We start from the raw sequence: 18,664 nt of genomic DNA, 5'->3' as shown, positions 1-18,664 counted from the left end.
GCTGGGTCATCTTCAGGATTGTGGCCCTGGACTGGCCTCACTGCCTGTGGTATGTGGATCTTGTTCGTCTTCAGCGGGACAAGGGCCTTAAGTTTTCTCTTTATTGCAACCTTCTCAGTCAGTGACCAGTCCCCATGGAGAATCCCCAGTGCTTTAGTTTTATGGCATGGCTCTTGAGCACAAGACCCTGATTCAAAGAGGTTACTTGGCTGTGGTCGTTACCACCTTTTTGTGGGTGAAAAAGCTTTCTATTATGGCAGCCTATGCCAAGGCTTGGAAGGCTTTTCAACAGTGGTGTGAAAGGGACCAGTGGAACCATTACGAGCTCCCGTTTTGGTGATTTTAGCTTTTCTGCGGGCCGCTTAGAAAAAGGCATGGCAGTGGCTTCTCTCAAGGTGCAAGTGGCAGGTCTCTCATGCTTCAGGGCGCTCAGCAGTTCAGTTTCACTTACAGCTCATCTGGATGGGACTAGATTTCTTAGAAGGATGCTCCATTTGTGGCCACCACTCTGTCTTCCTTTTCCCACATGGCACCTTAATTTTGTTTTGGAGGGCCTTACTAAAGCTGCTTTTGAGCTGCTCCATAACGCATCCCTTTTGGACCTTATGGTCAAGACAGTATTCCTAGTGGCCACTGTTTCAGCAAGACGCATTTCAAGCTCTCTCTTGTAGAGAGTTCTTTCTCCTGAAAGTGGTTTCTGATTTCCATGTGAACCTGGTTAGTCTGCCTGTTTTTTGGCTCACAGAGTTGAGTAAGCAAGATAGGAAATTACAGAAACTGGATGTGCGAAGAGTCTTACTTCACTACTTAGAAAGAACCAAAGATTCTTGTCTTTCTGACCACCTGTTTGTGCTGACTTGTCAGTCCCGGCATAGTAAGCCAGTGTCCAAGGCCTCTATTTCCAGATGGATTCACATGACCATTTTATCATTATACATTTTCTGTGGGAAGCAGCCGCCGGTCTCTCTCAAGGCCTCTATTTCCAGATGGATTCACATGACCATTTTATCATTATACATTTTCTGTGGGAAGCAGCCGCCGGTCTCTCTCAAGGCACACTGAACTAAGAGTATTGCAGTCTAATGGGATGAATCTCGGGAGGTCCCTCCAGCTGAAATTTGCAGGGTGGCAACTTAGTCTTCTCTTCATACTTTTACCCGATGAGATATAATAGGCATCTCCTGTGTTACCTGGGTACAAATTATATTACAAGCATAGCGTAGATCAAATTGGAGGGGGGGAGGGAGTGCACTATATGTTAAAGAGGGAATTGAATCAAATAAAATAAAATAAACATTCTGCATGACATAGATAGCAGTGTGGAATCCTTATGGATAGAAATTCCATGTGTGAAGGGAAGGAATTTAAAAGTAGGGTTATACTTCATCCCTCGGGACAAAATGAGCAGACAGATGAAGAAATGTTTTCAGAGATTAGGAAAGCTGGAGAAATGGCCAACAGTATAATAATGGGTGATTCCAATTACTAGTCTCCAAAACTCATACTCTAAACTAAATAATTAAATTGAACCCCCCCTGCTTTCAGCAAATAACGCTAATATATCAGAGTATAGGAAAAGCATAATGCTGCATTCATGCATCAAAGAAGAACAAACAAAAACAAGACATGAAAAAGAAAAAGGAAAGTGGAGAAAAAAACCTCAGGCTGCATATGGTTTTTAAAAACTCCACTTTATCAAATTATATCTCGACAAAACAACTTGTTCTTTATCAGTAATGTCCACTCTCAGCATACAAAAAATTGCAAGCTGAAGGGCAGGATCAAAATACCACAGATGGCACAGTTCCAGCATAAGCACAAGCACAGGCAAAGAAAGAGCAGATACTTGGCTGCTAGTTAGAGAAATTCCGCTCATGCCCGATCCCCAAATCTCTCAAATTGCATATACAGGACCAGCAAAAGACTAAGCAGGCATCTTCAGCAAAAGACCTGACAGGGAACTTCCTTATTTTTCCGAAGTTGCGTCAGGAGTCTTGCTTTGACACTTTGAGCTGAAGTCACTGCAAACCATAATAACTACACTCGCGCACACAATGGCGCCAGGGATCTCAAACGCCGGCATCTGTGAGTAGAAAAAATCTGTAAAAGCTCTGCCCTTATCAGGGATTAGCCAATCACCAGCAAATCACATTAGAAGAAGGTGGCCCATTCTACCTGTGCATTCAACCCAATCAGCTTCATTGTCTGCAGCTGAAATATCCAATGTTGCTCCTTCTAACAAAGGAGATGTCACCAATCACCATGTTTGATTGGTTTAGGACAGTACTCCAGAACACAGCATCTCAGAGTGAAAAAATCATGCTTAAACTGAGTACAGTGGGTGACCTTGGGCTCATCCATATGCTTAGTGGTCAAGTAGGAGCGATGTTCTAACAAGCATGTCTTTAATACACAAGATGTTTGCCCCATATATAGCATATCACAGGGGCATTGGACCACATAGATGAGGTACTATTCCTCAGAGTAAATGATTGCCTGGTTTTTGGATAAACAAAAGTTTGGGTTTCCATCATAACCTGGCACATAGTACACCTCCCCCATCTTGAATGCCCACTTCTGATCTCCAGCATGTCATCACTTAAAGGCTTCAGCTCATTAGGGCTCACTAGGTCATACAGGTTGGTATTTCTTCCAAAAGCAAACAAAAAACGGGTGTCAGCAAAACAGGAATGTGCCCGTAAAATCCTTAAGTGAGTAACATAGTAACATAGTAGATGACGGCAGATAAAGACCCAAATGGTCCATCCAGTCTGCCCAACCTGATTCAATTTAAATTTTTTTTTTTTTTTCTTCTTAGCTATTTCTGGGCGAGAATCCAAAGCTTTACCCGGTACTGTGCTTGGGTTCCAACTGCCGAAATCTCTGTTAAGACTTACTCCAGCCCATCTATACCCTCCCAGCCATTGAAGCCCTCCCCTGCCCATCCTCCTCCAAACGGCCATACACAGACACAGACCGTACAAGTCTGCCCAGTAACTGGCCTAGTTCAATCTTTAATATTATTTTCTGATTCTAAATCTTCTGTGTTCATCCCACGCTTCTTTGAACTCAGTCACAGTTTTACTCTCCACCACCTCTCTCGGGAGCGCATTCCAGGCATCCACCTAACATTGCCCCTGAATCTACCACCCCTCAACCTCAAATTATGTCCTCTGGTTTTACCATTTTCCTTTCTCTGGAAAAGATTTTGTTCTACGTCAATACCCTTTAAGTATTTTAACGTCTGAATCATATCTCCCCTGTCTCTCCTTTCCTCTAGGGTATACATATTCAGGGCTTCCAGTCTCTCCTCATACTTCTTCTGGCGCAAGCCTCCTATCATTTTCGTCGCCCTCCTCTGGACCGCCTCAAGTCTTCTTACGTCTTTCGCCAGATACGGTCTCCAAAACTGAACACAATACTCCATTGAACAATCCTTTGAATATGTCTGGATTAGTTGATGATAAACTTTGACACAAATGGCATGACATCATTCTGTTGTTCTACTTCATTGTACTGTAGCAGTTAGTCACTCAGATTGAGAAATGCCCACTTAGCTGCTTTATTAACAAGGAGCTTTGCGTATTCACGATCCTCAAACTTTCTACTAAGTCCCTCAGTGCGTGTCACATATTCTTCATTAGTACTGCCAATGTGGCAATATCGTATAAAATGGGCATAGGGGATACTAGTTTTCATTGGAAATGGGTGCATACTAGAAAAGTTCAAAGGGAATTTCAATCTGTTACCGTAGTATACACAGGTGTCAAAAAATGACCACCCTCAATTTGAACCAAAACATCCAGAAAATGGATATGGGTAGAACTGTGCAGAACTTCAAAGCTCAGCGCTGGGAGCTCTGTTGGGTAGCTATAATCCTATTCAAAGCTGTATACAATGGGAGAGGGATTTGGGACAAACATTTGCTTTTTTGACCTGGCAATATGCTTTTCATAATTTGTTTAATGTGTCTGTTGCAAGGAGCGTGGCTAAAAATGGGCATAAGAGACTATATAGGTGGTACTATACGCTGGAGTTATGCCTTGGGATCTTCTGCCTGCTGGTGTATGTATGGTGAATATTTTACCATATTTGGTAGGGATGTCTGAAGGTTTGGCTTTTTTGGAAGACTACTGGCCAGGCATATTTTCAGGTCACACAGGTTATTTACCCTCTTGAGGCCCATTACTGTCTGTAACATTTGTGGCCCCCATAGGTATCGCAGTCACATTATAATTTTTTTGTAGCGGGTAAACTACTTAAAGCAGGGGTGTCCAACCTTTTGGCTTCACTGGGCCGCACTGGCCAAAAAAATGTTTCTGGGGCCGTGCAAACGCTGCAGCAAGATACAGGAGGGAGCCGGCAAGATGGTAAACACCCAGAGGCAGCAGAGGAAAACACTGCATCACCCTCGACTGGGGCCACACAAAATACTTCACGGGCCGCAGGTTGGACACCCCTGACTTAAAGCTTCGGATTGGAAGAGGTATGATCCTCCTTTATTAGATAATTTTTTAAGCAAATGTGATTTCTTTTGCTTAATGTTTAAGCTAACTCCTATGGGAAGGCAGTGGTTGCACTTCTTCTCTGAGGTGTGGGATGATTTTGTCCAATGGAGAGGGCTCCATGCCCTGGGTGTCTACATTTATCCTAAGAGTTGCCAAGCTCCCCATTCCAGGTGGGAGACTTTTTGGCCAGTCCTGGTTTTTAAATTTGCATCCCAAAGCAATGTCGTAGTTGTAGCCCATGATTTTGTGCATTGAAATCAGTGTGGCAAGTGCCTTACGCCAGGATCTGCTGAAACTAGAACCCAAAACACCTGGCAATATGCTTGTCATAATTTGGTTAAAGTGTCTGTTGCAAAAATGCACAGCAACCATTTCATTTTCTCGCGGTTTCCTCTATGCAAAATGCCCTGCACCAGTCCAACTTTGCTTAAGAACGGCTCGTTGCTTGCAAGCGAAAAGGAAAAAAAATCTCTTATAGGAACTACGTTTCCCTCCGCTACAAAGCAATAAACTGCTCATTCACGTATTTAATTCCAGCTTAAGGAACAGAATCAAGCGACGACTTCCTGTGGGAGTAGGAAGAAAACTACAACTCCCGGCGTTCAAAGGGGAGCGTGCGTAAAGATAGCTTAAGACTTTACGCAAAGACGTCAACTAGCTCTGCTATTTTATCACCGACTTTTAGCCGTGCCGATAGGGGGTGGGTCTTGTGCCCCCCTCCCTTCTTAAAGGCGAAGTGACATCTAAGTTGGCTAAGCTAGCTGCCGGGGAGAGGCCGAAGGCGAGCGACCACGGGTGACGCGCAATGTAACGAGCAAGGAAAGTTACCCAGCGAAAAGGCGGGGCAAATGCGTGCCGGGGCCTGTGTTAAAGAAAAAGTGTTGACAGTTGAAGGGAGACAGCGCGCGCAGGCGCAGCTGTGTACATCTGAGCAACATCGCGCGGAGCTCCCGAGAGGCCTTTCGATTGGCTCGCGCGTCTGAGCCGCTGCGAGCGTTCGAGGGGAGGCGGAGCCTCTAGGCGCGCGCCTGCCAGCAACCGCCGGAATCCGTTAGGACAGTGAAGTCATTGTGCCGCGCTCCGCGCCAACTGCTCTGCGCAGGCGCGGAGGCGACTCTGACGAGAGGCCGATGCCGGGAGGCCCAGAGCCCAGGCCCGCGGCGCCGCGGGGGGATTCGTCCGAGGCGGAGTCGAGCGACGAGGTGCTGCTGGTGGAGGAGACGGGCGGCGGGTGCTGCCGGGTGCTTCGCGGGCTCCGGAAGCCGCCGTCAGCGTTGCAGTGCCGTCGTAGGAAGGCGGAGCGTCCGCGTCGCACAAGGAGCCCCGGCGGCCGCGGAGCGCCAGCCGAGCACGAGCTGGTGGTCCAGGACGAGGAGGAGGAGGAAGGCCGCGTGATCCAAGAGGCGGCAGCGCAGAGCCAGCGGGACCCACAGCGGCGCCTAATGTGAGTGACCCTGACAGGGCGGGAGAGCGCGGGCGCCGCCCACCAGAGGGCTGGCGAAAGGCGACTTAAAGAGACAGGCGGGGGCTGTAAGGAAGTGGGTGACTGACTTCACTTTCAGGCACTGTTTCCAAATAGCTCTCTTACTACTTGGGATCTAGTTGCCAAGTGCTATAAAACTTTTATTCAACCCAAAACACACCGAATACAGTTGTAGAAACACACTACAGTACAGTAGTTGTCCACCATGCCAACATTTTACTAAAATAATCAGATATTGTTTTCTCCAGGCAGATTCAGGCTGGGTATCTGACACCTGTTCCTAAAGCATCTAGACAACTGATCCACTCATCTCTCTCCCCCCCAATAACGATTAACTTGTCCAATTGATCACTTTTTCCTCAACAATGAATTTCCTGTCCTATTAATTCTCTTTCTTCTACCCCTCTTGAAGTCAATCAATTTGTATCTTTGCTTAATCTTTTGTAAACCGCATAGAACTTCACGGTATTGCGGTATATAAGCTGTTATTATTATTATTATTACTGATGTTGTAAAACTGCCCATAGTGTAGTAGGGACTTCAGGGCGTCTGAGAAGGAAACAATTTCTGCAGGTGGTTCATTAGTCGTGATGACAGCAGCAGTAACTCAGTCCTCATCAGACTCTAGGCTGTCTGCAGTGTCCTTTATGACTTTACAGATATCGGAATTAGAGCTGTGCAGATCGTTGTCAACGGCGACATACAGCTCAAACTCTTGTGACGAGAGGGTCTTTATCTGCCGTCATTTACTATGTTGCTATGAGAGTCCAACTGGGAGTTCAATGGACAAAGTGTCGGCTTTAGTTGTCTCATCAGATGCATGAACAAAGCTCGCCCGTCAATAGCAATTTGAAATCATTGATGATGAGACTCAACTGGACTCCATGCCCCCCGTGCCTTATGAAGAGAGTCGAGCACTGTCATTTTTCTCGCTAGCTCAGCAGCTTGGGGGCTGGATTCTGTGCTTGCATCAATTACTGCCATTACATATTGTAAGATGAGTGACCTGTAATGACGTTTGAAGTTTGTGATTATTCCTTGGTCCATCGGCTGGATCAAAGAGGTCATGTTTGGCGGCAAAAACACGAGTTTGATGTTGGTTAGTCTTAAGTCATTGTGTGCTGTACAGTTATCACGCAGCATTACAATGTGCCTCTTACGCCTTCTCATCAGATTGTCAAGCTTCTGTAACCATTCAATACACAATGTCGCTGTCATCGATGCGTTTCTGTTGGGCAGGCGTTTAATGTGTTTTAAGCACTGAGGATTTTGAGTCTTCCCAATCACCAGTAGCTCGAGCTTTTCACTACCATCCATATTGCAACTTACCAGCAATGTCAATCGTTCCTTTGGCACATTGAAGTCAACGGGTTCGCTGTGTTAGAAAGCCAATGTTCCATCAGGGATGGCACGCCAGTAGAGGTCCGTCTCGTCAGCGGTGAACACGTCACATGGTTCATATCCACCAGTGACTGATGGCAACACTTCCATGACCCATGTCTTTCAGCGTCTTGTTTTTCGCCATGCTTGTCTTCTTAAATTTTATGCCATTACGAACTTTCCACCTCTCTAACCATCCCTTTGTCACTTTGAAGTCTTCTATGCCCAGTTCTTCGGATAACTGTGCTGTTTTTTCCATCAGCAGAGGTCCACTGATTGGCAGTTGTCGACTTCTAGCTTCCGCAAACCATCGCAGCAATGCCTGTTCAACGTCTCTAGCCTTCCCAATTCTTTGCTGTTTTCTGGTAGGATTGCTGTTTTGTCAGTCTTTCAATATCGCTTGCCTTTTTTTTGTAAATCCAAGAAATCTGGCTAAGATGAACGCTGTAATATTTTGCAATAGAGACCTGACTCTCTCTTTGGTCAAGTCTCTTTAACATCGACACGTTCAGCCAAAGACAATGATTTTTGTCCATGATACAGTACTGTAGTTCTGAATGTGCGAACACCTGGCTAATCCTAGGCTGTAGTTCCAAAACATGTGGCTTATTCAATATGTCTGAATGCGTGTGTGTGCTAGGGTGGGTCTAATTGACTTGTCAGAACGTGTAAATGCAGTTAACTGGAGTGAAAGTGACGTGAGAGAATGGCGGTTGGACCTATAACATCTGTGCGCGTAAGTGGATTTTATGCTTATCAGAAGTGCAATTATCCAGAGTTTATGTCCATTTACTTTAATGTAAAAAAAAAAACAAAAAACGGGACCGTTCAGGTCACGTGCGGATAATCGAAGCGTGCGCTTAACAGCATGCTCTTAGGTAGAGTCAACTGTATTTGGGACCTGGGTTGGCCACTATTGAAAACGAGATGCTGGGCTTGATGGGCCTTGGTTCTGTCCCAGTATGGCAATTCTTCTGTTCATTGGGGAAATCTTGAACCCAACCTGGTGAGGGCCTAGGTTGGACATTCATCCTCAAGAGACTTCAACAACGTGTACTTAACTTAACAGTACTGCTAGAGGGAAGGCAGTAGTGATAAGCGTATGGAGGACAGCAGGATAGAAGAAAAAGAGGCGGCAGAAAGGAGCCTAATTGCTGTCTTTAAAAGAGAGGAGCATACGCTTCTCAATTGCCTTCAATTGACTTTTTGTCTAGATCAGGGGTGTCCAACCATGGCCCTCGACAGATTGGGTTTTCAGGATTTCTGAAATGAATATGCATGAGATCTATTTGCATACAAAGGAAGCAGTGCATGCAAATAGATCTCATGCAGATTCATTAGAGAAATCCTGAATACCTGACTGGATTGCAGCCCTCGAGAACTGACATTCGACAACCCTGTCCAAAGTTTCAAGTTTATTAGGATTTTATATACTGCCTATCGAGGTTATCTAAGCGGTTTTTACAATCAGGTACTCAAGCAAGTCTAGAACCTTCTTCCTTTTTTTATGAGTAGAATATATTGCATATCAAAGACAGTCCTAAAGGATAATGCAGGGGTTCGGGGTTGCTGCATTTCAAAATAGGGAGGTTGATGGGTAATCCGAACTTTTATGGCTGGATTCTCTTTAGGACGCCGATCTCGGCGGATGCCTAAGAGGTGGTCACGATCGTGTGTCAATCAAGCATTGGTATCCTAAAGAGAATTGCATCTGCATTGTTGAACAGATGCCTTAAATGTAGGCATAGAGATGCTTAAACATGCCAAAGGCCACTTCCGGGTGAAACCATGCCCACGCCCCACCTTGGGTGTGCTTAAGCCTCCCTATGCATCTCCATAGACATGCAACACATGCCTACAACATAAATGTCCTTACCCCCTTTTTAAAAAAAATGTGCATCCCAATTGGCTGAGAGTCGGCGATAGGACGCCTACCATCGGGACATGCATTTGCAGAATCAGGCACAATACAACTCTGCGTGTGTAGCACTGTAAAAATAATAAATAGTACCAGAAGTAGTAGTAATGGTATTATTATAAAACGCTATAATATGATTTCAAAGGTGGTAGAACGAAATATTTTTTTCACTCAGAGAATAAGTAAGCTCTGGAACGTCTTGCCAGAAGATGTGGTAAGAGCTGTTAACATATCTGGTTTTAAAAAAAAGGTTTGGAAAAGTTCCTGGAGGAAAGGTCCATAGTCAAGTTTCAAGTTTATTAAAAATTTGATTAATCGCTTAATCCACATTCTAAGCGATTTACATATTACTAAAATTACAATAAAAGGGGAAAAATACACTGAATAAGACTGAACATACTATTGACAAAAATTAAAAAAAAAAACAAAAAACAAAACATGAAACATGAAACATGAGGGAAAGCATGGGTAAAAGTTACAATATATTTTAAAGATAGAAAAACAAGTAGGGAAAATACATAAGGAAAAGGAAAAGGCTGAATATTTCAGTAAAAGATTAGAGGTAAAAGAATTATTATTAATTAGTGTAGAAATGATTAATTAGAAAAGGCATCTTTAAAGAGAAAACTCTTCAGCTTACCTTTGAATTTTTCTATGTTTGTTTCTTCCCTTAAATAGATAGGGAGAGAATTCCAGATTTGGGGGGCTGAGACAGAAAAGTCCACTATTGAGACAAACATTGGGGGAGTCAATGCTTGCCTTGGATTTGTAGCATGGAATATTGGTACTATTTGGGTTTTTGCCAGATACTTGTGACCCAGATTGGTTATTCTTATGTTCTTATCAGATATCTATCACTTTAATGTCAAAATGTTTTGGTACCTTAACCAGACAGACCGCCAATTTTTTGTGAGCACAAAATTTTCTCTGCCCTGCGTTACCCCCCCCTCCAAAAATACCCCTCATATAAATCTAAACCTAATGAGGATCCTCAACCTCTGTCAGCAGAAAACTGTCCCCACAGCTGGCCAGAATTCCCTTTTACTATGCTTGGCATGCAGCAGTATCAGTAACATACCTCAGCCACTGATGCTGGTACCTTACGTATGCTTAGTTATCCCAGGACAAGCAGGCATGATATTCTCACATGTGGGTGATGTCATCTACGGAGCCCCAGCGCGGACAGCTTTTCAAGCAAACTTGATTGAAGTTTCAAGTTTGCTATGCTGCACCACGCATTTGCATGCCTTCTTGCCCACTAGAGGGCGCATCCCCACCTCGTGGTCCTCAGTTCATTTTTTTCCGCGGAGCCAGAAGCCCTGTGGAAATTGTGCTCTCTCTTTTTTGCCTTCTGACACCGCGTCTGAGTCGTTTTTCTCGGTCGCTGTGCTTGTGTATTTTTTTATTCGTTCGTGTGTTTGTTAATCGTCGAAAAAAAAAAAAAGATTTTTCGTTCGGCTCTGGGGGCTCCCGGTGGCCGCGGGACCTCGTTCCGTTCCCGGCCGTTTTTCGATTTCTTGTCCCGTCCTTTGACGGGCTTTAAAAAGTGCACCCGGTGCGATCGGCTTCTTTCTCTCACCGATCCCCACCGGTGGTGCTTACTTTGCCTGGGTCCCGAGCACCCCACCGATTCCTGTCCCAGGTGCTCGACTTTTCAGCCAAGAGCTCTCCGCCGCCGTCGTGCCAGAATGGCGGAGCTCTTTGCTGTTGACCCAGCGGAGCAGGCCTCGACGTCGGCCTCGGCTTCGGCCCCGGCCTTGACCTCGGCCTCGACTCCCTCGGCCTCGCCGAGACATCCTGCTTCCTCGAAACCGACGGCCTCGACTTCGAAGTCGACGGGGGGTAAGTCGTCTCTTCCTTCCTCAGCTCCAACTTCGAAGAAGCCATCCTCGGGATCCTCGACGGGGGCGGGTGGGTCGTCCTTGGCCCCGCCCCGAGCGTCGAAGTCGGGTGCCCCGCGGGAATACTCGAGACCGAGGTCGCCCTCGAGGAAGCACCCGCCGGCCCCGGATCTACCAGCCATGATGGCGGTGCCGGCTTTTCAGGACTTGCTCCATGCCCTCATTACCTCGGAGCTCTCCGGCGCCTTAGCGCACCTGCAGCCGGCTTCGGCGGCCTCGGTCTCGGTGCCCTCGACTTCGGCCCCCGGGGTGGTTCCGGCCTCGACCCCGACCTTGCTCTCGACCTCGGTCGACCAGCCGGAACGGAGTGTGCGGCCTCGAGACAAGGTGCGGAGAGTTCGGAGGATCTCTTCCACTTCTTCCTCGTCGAGGTCCTCCCGGGGCTCCTCGGGTCGGCCTCGGGCGAAGCGCCGGCCGAGGAAGCCCAAGCGTTCTCGCGGGTCTCCTCGGAGGCGCGGTCACTTCTCGCCGACCGGGGCTGAGACGCTACGTGTCTTGGAGCTCCGCCTCGATAATCCGAGGTTGTTCCGTTCCTCCGAGGGAGGGTTGTCGAGAGACTCCTCGCCGAAATGGAAGGGGCAGACCTCGGTGCCTCGTACCCCGGGGACTTCATACAGGGGTTCCTCGGGGCATAGGCGGTCCCCGACCCCATCGAGATCGCTCGGGGTGGTCTGAAATATCAAGTGGATACCTTCATCTGCTGCTCTGCTCTCCAAAAACATTCTGTAAAGACCAGGCGTCTCCAGCAGGAGATACTTTTCGGTACTGCCATGGATTCACAAGAAAAGTCCCAAACTTCGGTACCACCGATGCCTACATCGAAATCAGACATCCCTGCCTCAAGAAAGCCTGCTAAGAAGCTGACCACTTCCCAGCCAGCGTCAGTCCTCTTCAGCATCGAGTCCCTTGATGCAGGCCAAGCATCGATGCCAACAATCTTCTTCTGTGCAGGCTATATCTCCTACTGGGCGTGCATCCTCTTTGAGGTCTTCCACCCTTTAATACCCTGCCACACCACTGATGCCTGCTCAGTCTCAGGTATCAGTGCAGAATCTCAGATCCTGGGTCAGTGACTTTTTGCGCAAAGAGATGCGATGAGTGTGGCTTAGTGGTTAAAGCTACAACCTCAGCACCCTGGGGATGTGGGTTCAAACCCACGCTGCTCCTTGTGACCCTGCAATTCCCCAGGTACATTAGATAGATAGTGATCCCATACATCAGAGGGGGGGAGGGCGGGATCATGTCAGAGGGAACGTGCTACCGAAGTGGAGAGTGGCCTGCGAGGTTCACTACAGCCGGCCGGTGAACCTCAGCAGGCTTTTGAAGAGAAGGGCAGACGCGAATGAAGAGCAGCAGGGGCAGCAGCAGTTTGTGCAAGACTTAGAGTGAGTGAGGGCGGGAGGGGTGAGTCGCCAGCGTGTTCTATGCATCCTTGCATCCATGGTCGCCATTTCAATCACCACATGCGCAGTAGGTTCTACTGCCACGGAGTTACAGATCACGGACGCAGGGATCAAGGAGGTAGGAGTGCGCATGCGCACATAGGGTTTTATTATAGTAGACTAGCTGATGCCCCGGCGTTGCACGGGTATTTAATTATAGCAATAACACTGTAAATGGATTCAAATAAAGATACTTTATAGTGGTGAATGAAATTATTTTTTTACAGCTTAATAAAAAGTACAATATTCAAATTATAATGTGAAATATTTGACAAAATGAATACAATACAACTAACGCAAAACGTGATTATAAACAACATTTTTAGTTTCACCTCCTGGAGCAAGAACATATAAATTCTTGGGTGAACCCACCCTTGAGCAAGCAACATAGAGTTGTGGGCCGCGAGACCCCCAGAACATATCACCCCAGGTAGTGAGGGATCTGCATACCAAGTTTCGTTCAAATCGGTCAAGCCGTTTTTGAATTACTGTGAGAATGGCAGCTTTTTACATTTTTTCCATTGACATGAATGGGTGAAATCTGATGTTCTGTTTGTAGCTCCGCCCACGTGTGCAGGTGGGCCGCGAGACCCCCAGAACATATCACCCCAGGTAGTGAGGGATCTGCATACCAAGTTTCGTTCAAATCGGTCAAGCCGTTTTTGAATTACAGTGAGAAAGGCAGCTTTTTACATTTTTTCCATTGACATGAATGGGTGAAATCTGATTTTCTGTTTGTAGCTCCGCCCACGTGTGCAAGTGGGCCGCGAGACCCCCAGAACATATCACCCCAGGTAGTGAGGGATCTGCATACCAAGTTTCGTTCAAATCGGTCAAGCCGTTTTTGAATTACTGTGAGAATGGCAGCTTTTTACATTTTTTCCATTGACATGAATGGGTGAAATCTGATTTTCTGTTTGTAGCTCCGCCCACGTGTGCAGGTGGACCGCGAGACCCCCAGAACATATCACCCCAGGTAGTGAGGGATCGGCATACCAAGTTTCGTTCAAATCGGTCAAGCCGTTTTTGAATTACTGTGAGAATGGCAGCTTTTTACATTTTTTCCATTGACATGAATGGGTGAAATCTGATTTTATGTTTGTAGCTCCGCCCACGCGTGCAGGTGGGCCGCAAGACCCCAAGAACATATCATCCCAGGTAGTGAGGGATCTGCATACCAAGTTTCGTTCAAATCGGTCAAGCCGTTTTTGCGTGATCGCGGCACATACAAACACACACACATACATACACACATACATACCTCCGATTTTATATATGTAGATAAATGTTCCCTTGACATATGCTGGAGTGATCTTTAACCTCTTTGTTTCTGTTGATATCACTAATATTCATAAAAGACTGGTAGCAATCCTAACCATTTTGAAAACCTGGAAAAATGCATCCTTGTTGTCTTTCCAATTTTGGTGGAATTCAATGTGTTTAGTTGAGAAATATGAGGCAATCATAATGGAGATGAGAGGTAAAGGGGCCAAATTTAGATCATTATGGGAGCCCATACAAGAGTTTACAGATAGTAATTTAATTATAGTGAAAGAATGGAGATATATGCATCTAGATGTGGATGGATGTTAGTTTTTCACCCTCTGCAAATGGGATGGGTGGGGTGTAGTGGGGTGAGGGAGTTTAATTTCAATGATTTTGTCTTTTAATATCCTAAGCTTTGTGTTAATAGTGTTATGAGCAATTTAGAAACATAGAAAATGACGGCAGAAAAGCGCCACCGGCCCAACAAGTCTGCCTACTCTAAGGACCCTCTCCCCTAAGTACTTCCTCGAAGTGAATGAACCCACATGCTTATCCCATTTTCTCTTAAAATCGAGCACGTTGCTTGCCTCAATTACCTGAAGTGGAAGGTCATTCCAACGATCAATCACCCTTTCTGTGAAGAAATACTTCCTAGTGTCACTATGAAATCTCCCACCCCTGATTTTAAACGGATGCCCTCTTATTGCTGTAGGTCTTGTAAGGAAAAAGATATCTTCTTCTACCTCAATACGGCCAGTAACATATTTGAACGTCTCTCTCATGTCTCCCCTCTCTCTGCGTTCCTCGAGACAGTATAGCTGCAACTTACCTAGATAAGGACAAGAAATGCCATTCACCGGATCAGAACCTAGGTCCATCCTGTCCGGCGACCCGCACACGCGGAGGCCAATCCCGGTGTTCCCTGCTAAAGACCCTGTTTACCCATACCCCTCAATATGTTTTGCAAGAAGGTGTGCATCCAACTTGCCCTTGAATCATGGAATGGTGGTCTCCGACACAACCTCCTCTGGGAGAGCATTCCAAGCGTCCACCACTCGCTGAGAGAAACATAACTTTCTGATATTTGTCCTGGGCCTGGTGCCCCTCAGTTTCAGTCCATGACGCCTTATCCAAGTCACATTTGACAATGTGAATAATGATGTTTTTTGCTCTATTTTGTCGAATCCTTTTAGTATTTTGAAAGTCTCTATCATGTCCCCTCGCAGCCTTCTCTGTTCCTCATATGGGAGATCCTTGAATCCTGAGACCATCCTGGTGACCATTCGCTGAACCGACTCCACTCTCAGCACATCCTTTTAATAATGTGGCCTCCAAAATTTGAACACAATATTCCAGATGAGGTCTCACCATAGATCTGTACAACGGCATTACAACTTCGGGCTTCCGGCTGACAAAACTTCTTCGGATTAGGTTGTCCATCTCAGGATGCAACCCAGCATTTGCCTAGCCTTGGATGAAGCTTTCTCTACTTGATTGGCAGTCTTCATATCTTCACTAATGATTACTCCTAGGTCCCGTTCTGCAGCAGTTCTTGTTAAGGTCTCACCATTCAGAGTGTAAGTACTGCATGGATTTCTGCTGCCAAGGTGCATAACTTTACATTTTTTGGCATTAAAACTCAGTTGCCGAGTTGTGGACCATTGTTCCAGTAAGAGTAGGTCCTGCGTCATTCTGTCGGGTCCTGTGCTTTTGCCCACTATGTTGCACAGTTTAGCGTCATTGGCAAATAATGCAATTTTACCTTGAAGTCCCTGAGGCAGGTCCCGTACAAAGATATTAAATAGGATAGGATGTTTAAAATGTTTCTCCTGCTTTATTGTATGTTACTATATAAATTTCAGTAAAATTTTGGAACTGAAAAAAAAAGGTTTGGCTTATGGACTCTTCTTTTAGGAAATTATCCATTATTAAGATGGACTTGGGAAAATCCACTGCTTATTCCTAACAGCATAAAATCTGTTTTACTGTTTGGGTTCTTATCAGGTACGACCTGGGATGGCTACTGTTGGAAACAGGATATTGGACATCCCCGCCCTGTCCCCACGACTACTATTCGCGCAGCATCCATACAAGCCTCAGAACTGCAATATTTAGCTTATTCCTTCCTTATAAATCAAAGTTCTGGCTGCTGAACTAGAGAAAGAGATGTTCAGCTGGCAGGGCTTGTTTATAAATTTTTATAAACACAACTAATATACGTACTACTTTATCCTAAAGCAAAAAAAAAGGAAAATAAATATAAATTTTTTTTCTACCTTTGTTGTCTGGTTTCTGCTTTCCTCATCTTCTCATTCAATTCCTTTCATCCACTTTCTGTCTTCTCTCGCATCTCCCATTTGCTCTATTTCTGTGCCTCTCCCTTCACCCACCTCCCCCCCATTGGTCTGGCACCCATCTTCTTCCCTCCGCTCCCCCCCCATAGTCTGGCATCTCTGTCTTCTTCCCTTCAACATCTTCTCCTCACTCTGTCTTCCCCATTTCCCTTCAGCGTCTTCTCCCCACTCTGTCTTCCCCATTTCCCTTCAGCGTCTTCTCCCCACTCTGTCTTCCCTATTTCCCTTCAGCGTCTTCTCCCCACTCTGTCTTCCCCATTTCCCTTCAGTGTCTTCTCCCTACTCTGTCTTCCCCATTTCCCTTCAGCGTCTGTTCCTTTCCTCCACCACTCTTTCCTCTCGCCACCTCACCGCCCTTCGGCACCCCTTGCGCGGCCCCCTCCCTCCTTCTTACCTACTCGAATCTATCTATCTCCCTCCCCCTTATCTTCGCGGTGCATTTTAAGATTGAATAACTTGTTCAAAGCTGTTGGAGCCTGCGAGCAGTCACGTACGTCTGTGGGCAGAAGCTTCTCCTCTGACGCAACCGGAAGTTGCATCAAAGGAGAAGCTTCCACCCACAGACGCATGCGACTGCATGCAGGCTCCGACAGCTTTGAACAAGTTATTCAATCTTAAAACGCGCCACGAAGGTAAGGGAGAGGGAGGGAGATAGATAGATAGATTCAGGTAGATAGGGAGGAGGCCGCGTGCAATCGGTGACCACGTGCATTCCCTCCCTTAACTGCGGGGACAAGGCCATTCACCACTCCATGGGGCGGTGGATGGCCTTGTCCCTGTACTCGCAGTGAGCACTTCCCCCCCCCCCAACTGTTTCGGCTGGTAGATGTGTTCTATCCCATTGGTCTCTGGATTCATCTGCTGCGTCTAAAGGAAAGAAAATTAACATGTAAGAACATAATTTTTCCTTACATTAGGGATTTCTATTCCGCCATTACCTTGCGGTTCAAGGCAGATTACAAATGGATTATCAGAACATTAGAAGTATTTAGGGAATAGTTTGTACATTTCTTTGAGTTGCTAAGGATTACATCTGAATTGTCATTATAAGAAGTACATATGGAGTAGTTGCAGGTGATGCTTGGGACATTTCTGATTGAGTTAGTTCGGTTTTATGTGTTTTTTGAATAGAAGGGTTTTTATTTTTTGAAGGTTTTGTAGTCTGGTCGAGGTCAATAGGTTGTAGAGTTGGAGGTCAAGTGTTGCAGCTCGAGTGGCTAGGAGGTTGTCATACAGGTTTTTTTCTTTTGATGTTTTTGGTTGGAGGGTGTATGAATGGTGCGTGGATTCTCCTATGTCTGATTGAAGCGGATTGAATTAGTGGATTGTTCCAATAAGCTGGGCCATTTGGGAAGCTAGAGATGCAGGAATTGTAAGAAAGCGAAAAATGTTATTTATACAAATTTGGGATTCATATTTGCAAGATTTGCATCCTAAGGGTCGTAATGCAATTTTAAGTTGGATCTCTTAATTGGGCTTTTTATTAAGTTAAATGAAGAGAGTAACATTGGGTAGAGCAGGGGTGCCCACACTTTTTGGGCTTGCGAGCTACTTTTTAAATGACCAAGTCAAAATGATCTACCAACAATAAAATTTAAAAAAAGCACACTGTACGCATAGAAAATGTTAATTATCATTCCTATTCCAGGGTTTTTCAAAGAGGTCAAAGCAGATGACTCTATGCACTATCACCTCAGTAACAACCATACAAAAATAGACAAATATACCCCCCTCCCTTTTTACTAAACCACGATAGCAGTTTTTAGCGCAGGGAGCTGCGCTGTATGCCCAGCACTGCTCTCAACACTCATAGGCTCCCTGCGCTAAAAACCTCTATTGCGGTTTAGTAAAAGGGGACCTTAGTGTAAAATATAGACAGCAGATATAAATTCAGACACATTTTGATCACTAAATTTAAAATAAAATCATTTTTCCTACCTTGTCTGGTGATTTCATGAGTCTCTGGTTGCACTTTCTTCTTCTGACTGTGCATCCAATCTTTCTTCCCTTCTTTTAGCCTGTATGCTTCCTCTCCCCCAGACCTCATTCCTTCCCCCAACTTTTCCTTCCTCTTCCCTGCCCTTTCTTTCTCCCTGCCCTCCCCCAAGCCACTGCCACTGCCATTGCCATCGGGGACCAGGACCCAAACGCCACCAATAACAGGCCCCAAGCTCTCCCTGCTTCGGCCAACCAGCATTCCTCTCCCCGACGTCAATTCTGCCGTCGGGAAGAGGAAGGCTGATCAGCCCAAGATCATGATCAACCTATTGGGGGAAATGCTGCCGGGTCCTGCCTTCGCGGAAACAGAAAGTAGGCAGGACCCGGCAGGAAGAAGAACAAATGCTTCACTAACCTGTCTCCCGCATTAGCCCGTAGCGAACGCTTGTTTCAGGGCTCTCAACATGTGCGTGC

General features: G+C 46.0%; 1 protein-coding gene across 1 annotated transcript in view; it reads left to right on the top strand.

The window, feature by feature from the left end:
- Positions 1–5,170: 5,170 nt before the first annotated feature.
- The window catches only part of ZFP91 (ZFP91 zinc finger protein, atypical E3 ubiquitin ligase), a 119,877-nt gene continuing 106,383 nt past the window's right edge, over positions 5,171–18,664 (top strand). The window contains 1 exon segment of the mRNA XM_033920160.1: positions 5,171–5,952. Within this exon segment, the coding sequence (XP_033776051.1) occupies positions 5,639–5,952 (314 nt within the window). The 5' untranslated portion in view covers positions 5,171–5,638.

The sequence above is a fragment of the Geotrypetes seraphini genome, chromosome 14 (assembly GCF_902459505.1).
Source record: "Geotrypetes seraphini chromosome 14, aGeoSer1.1, whole genome shotgun sequence".
Lineage (NCBI taxonomy): Eukaryota > Metazoa > Chordata > Amphibia > Gymnophiona > Dermophiidae > Geotrypetes > Geotrypetes seraphini.
The sequence above is the reverse complement of the archived record's forward strand: the minus strand, read 5'-3'. Positions and strand labels throughout refer to the sequence as shown.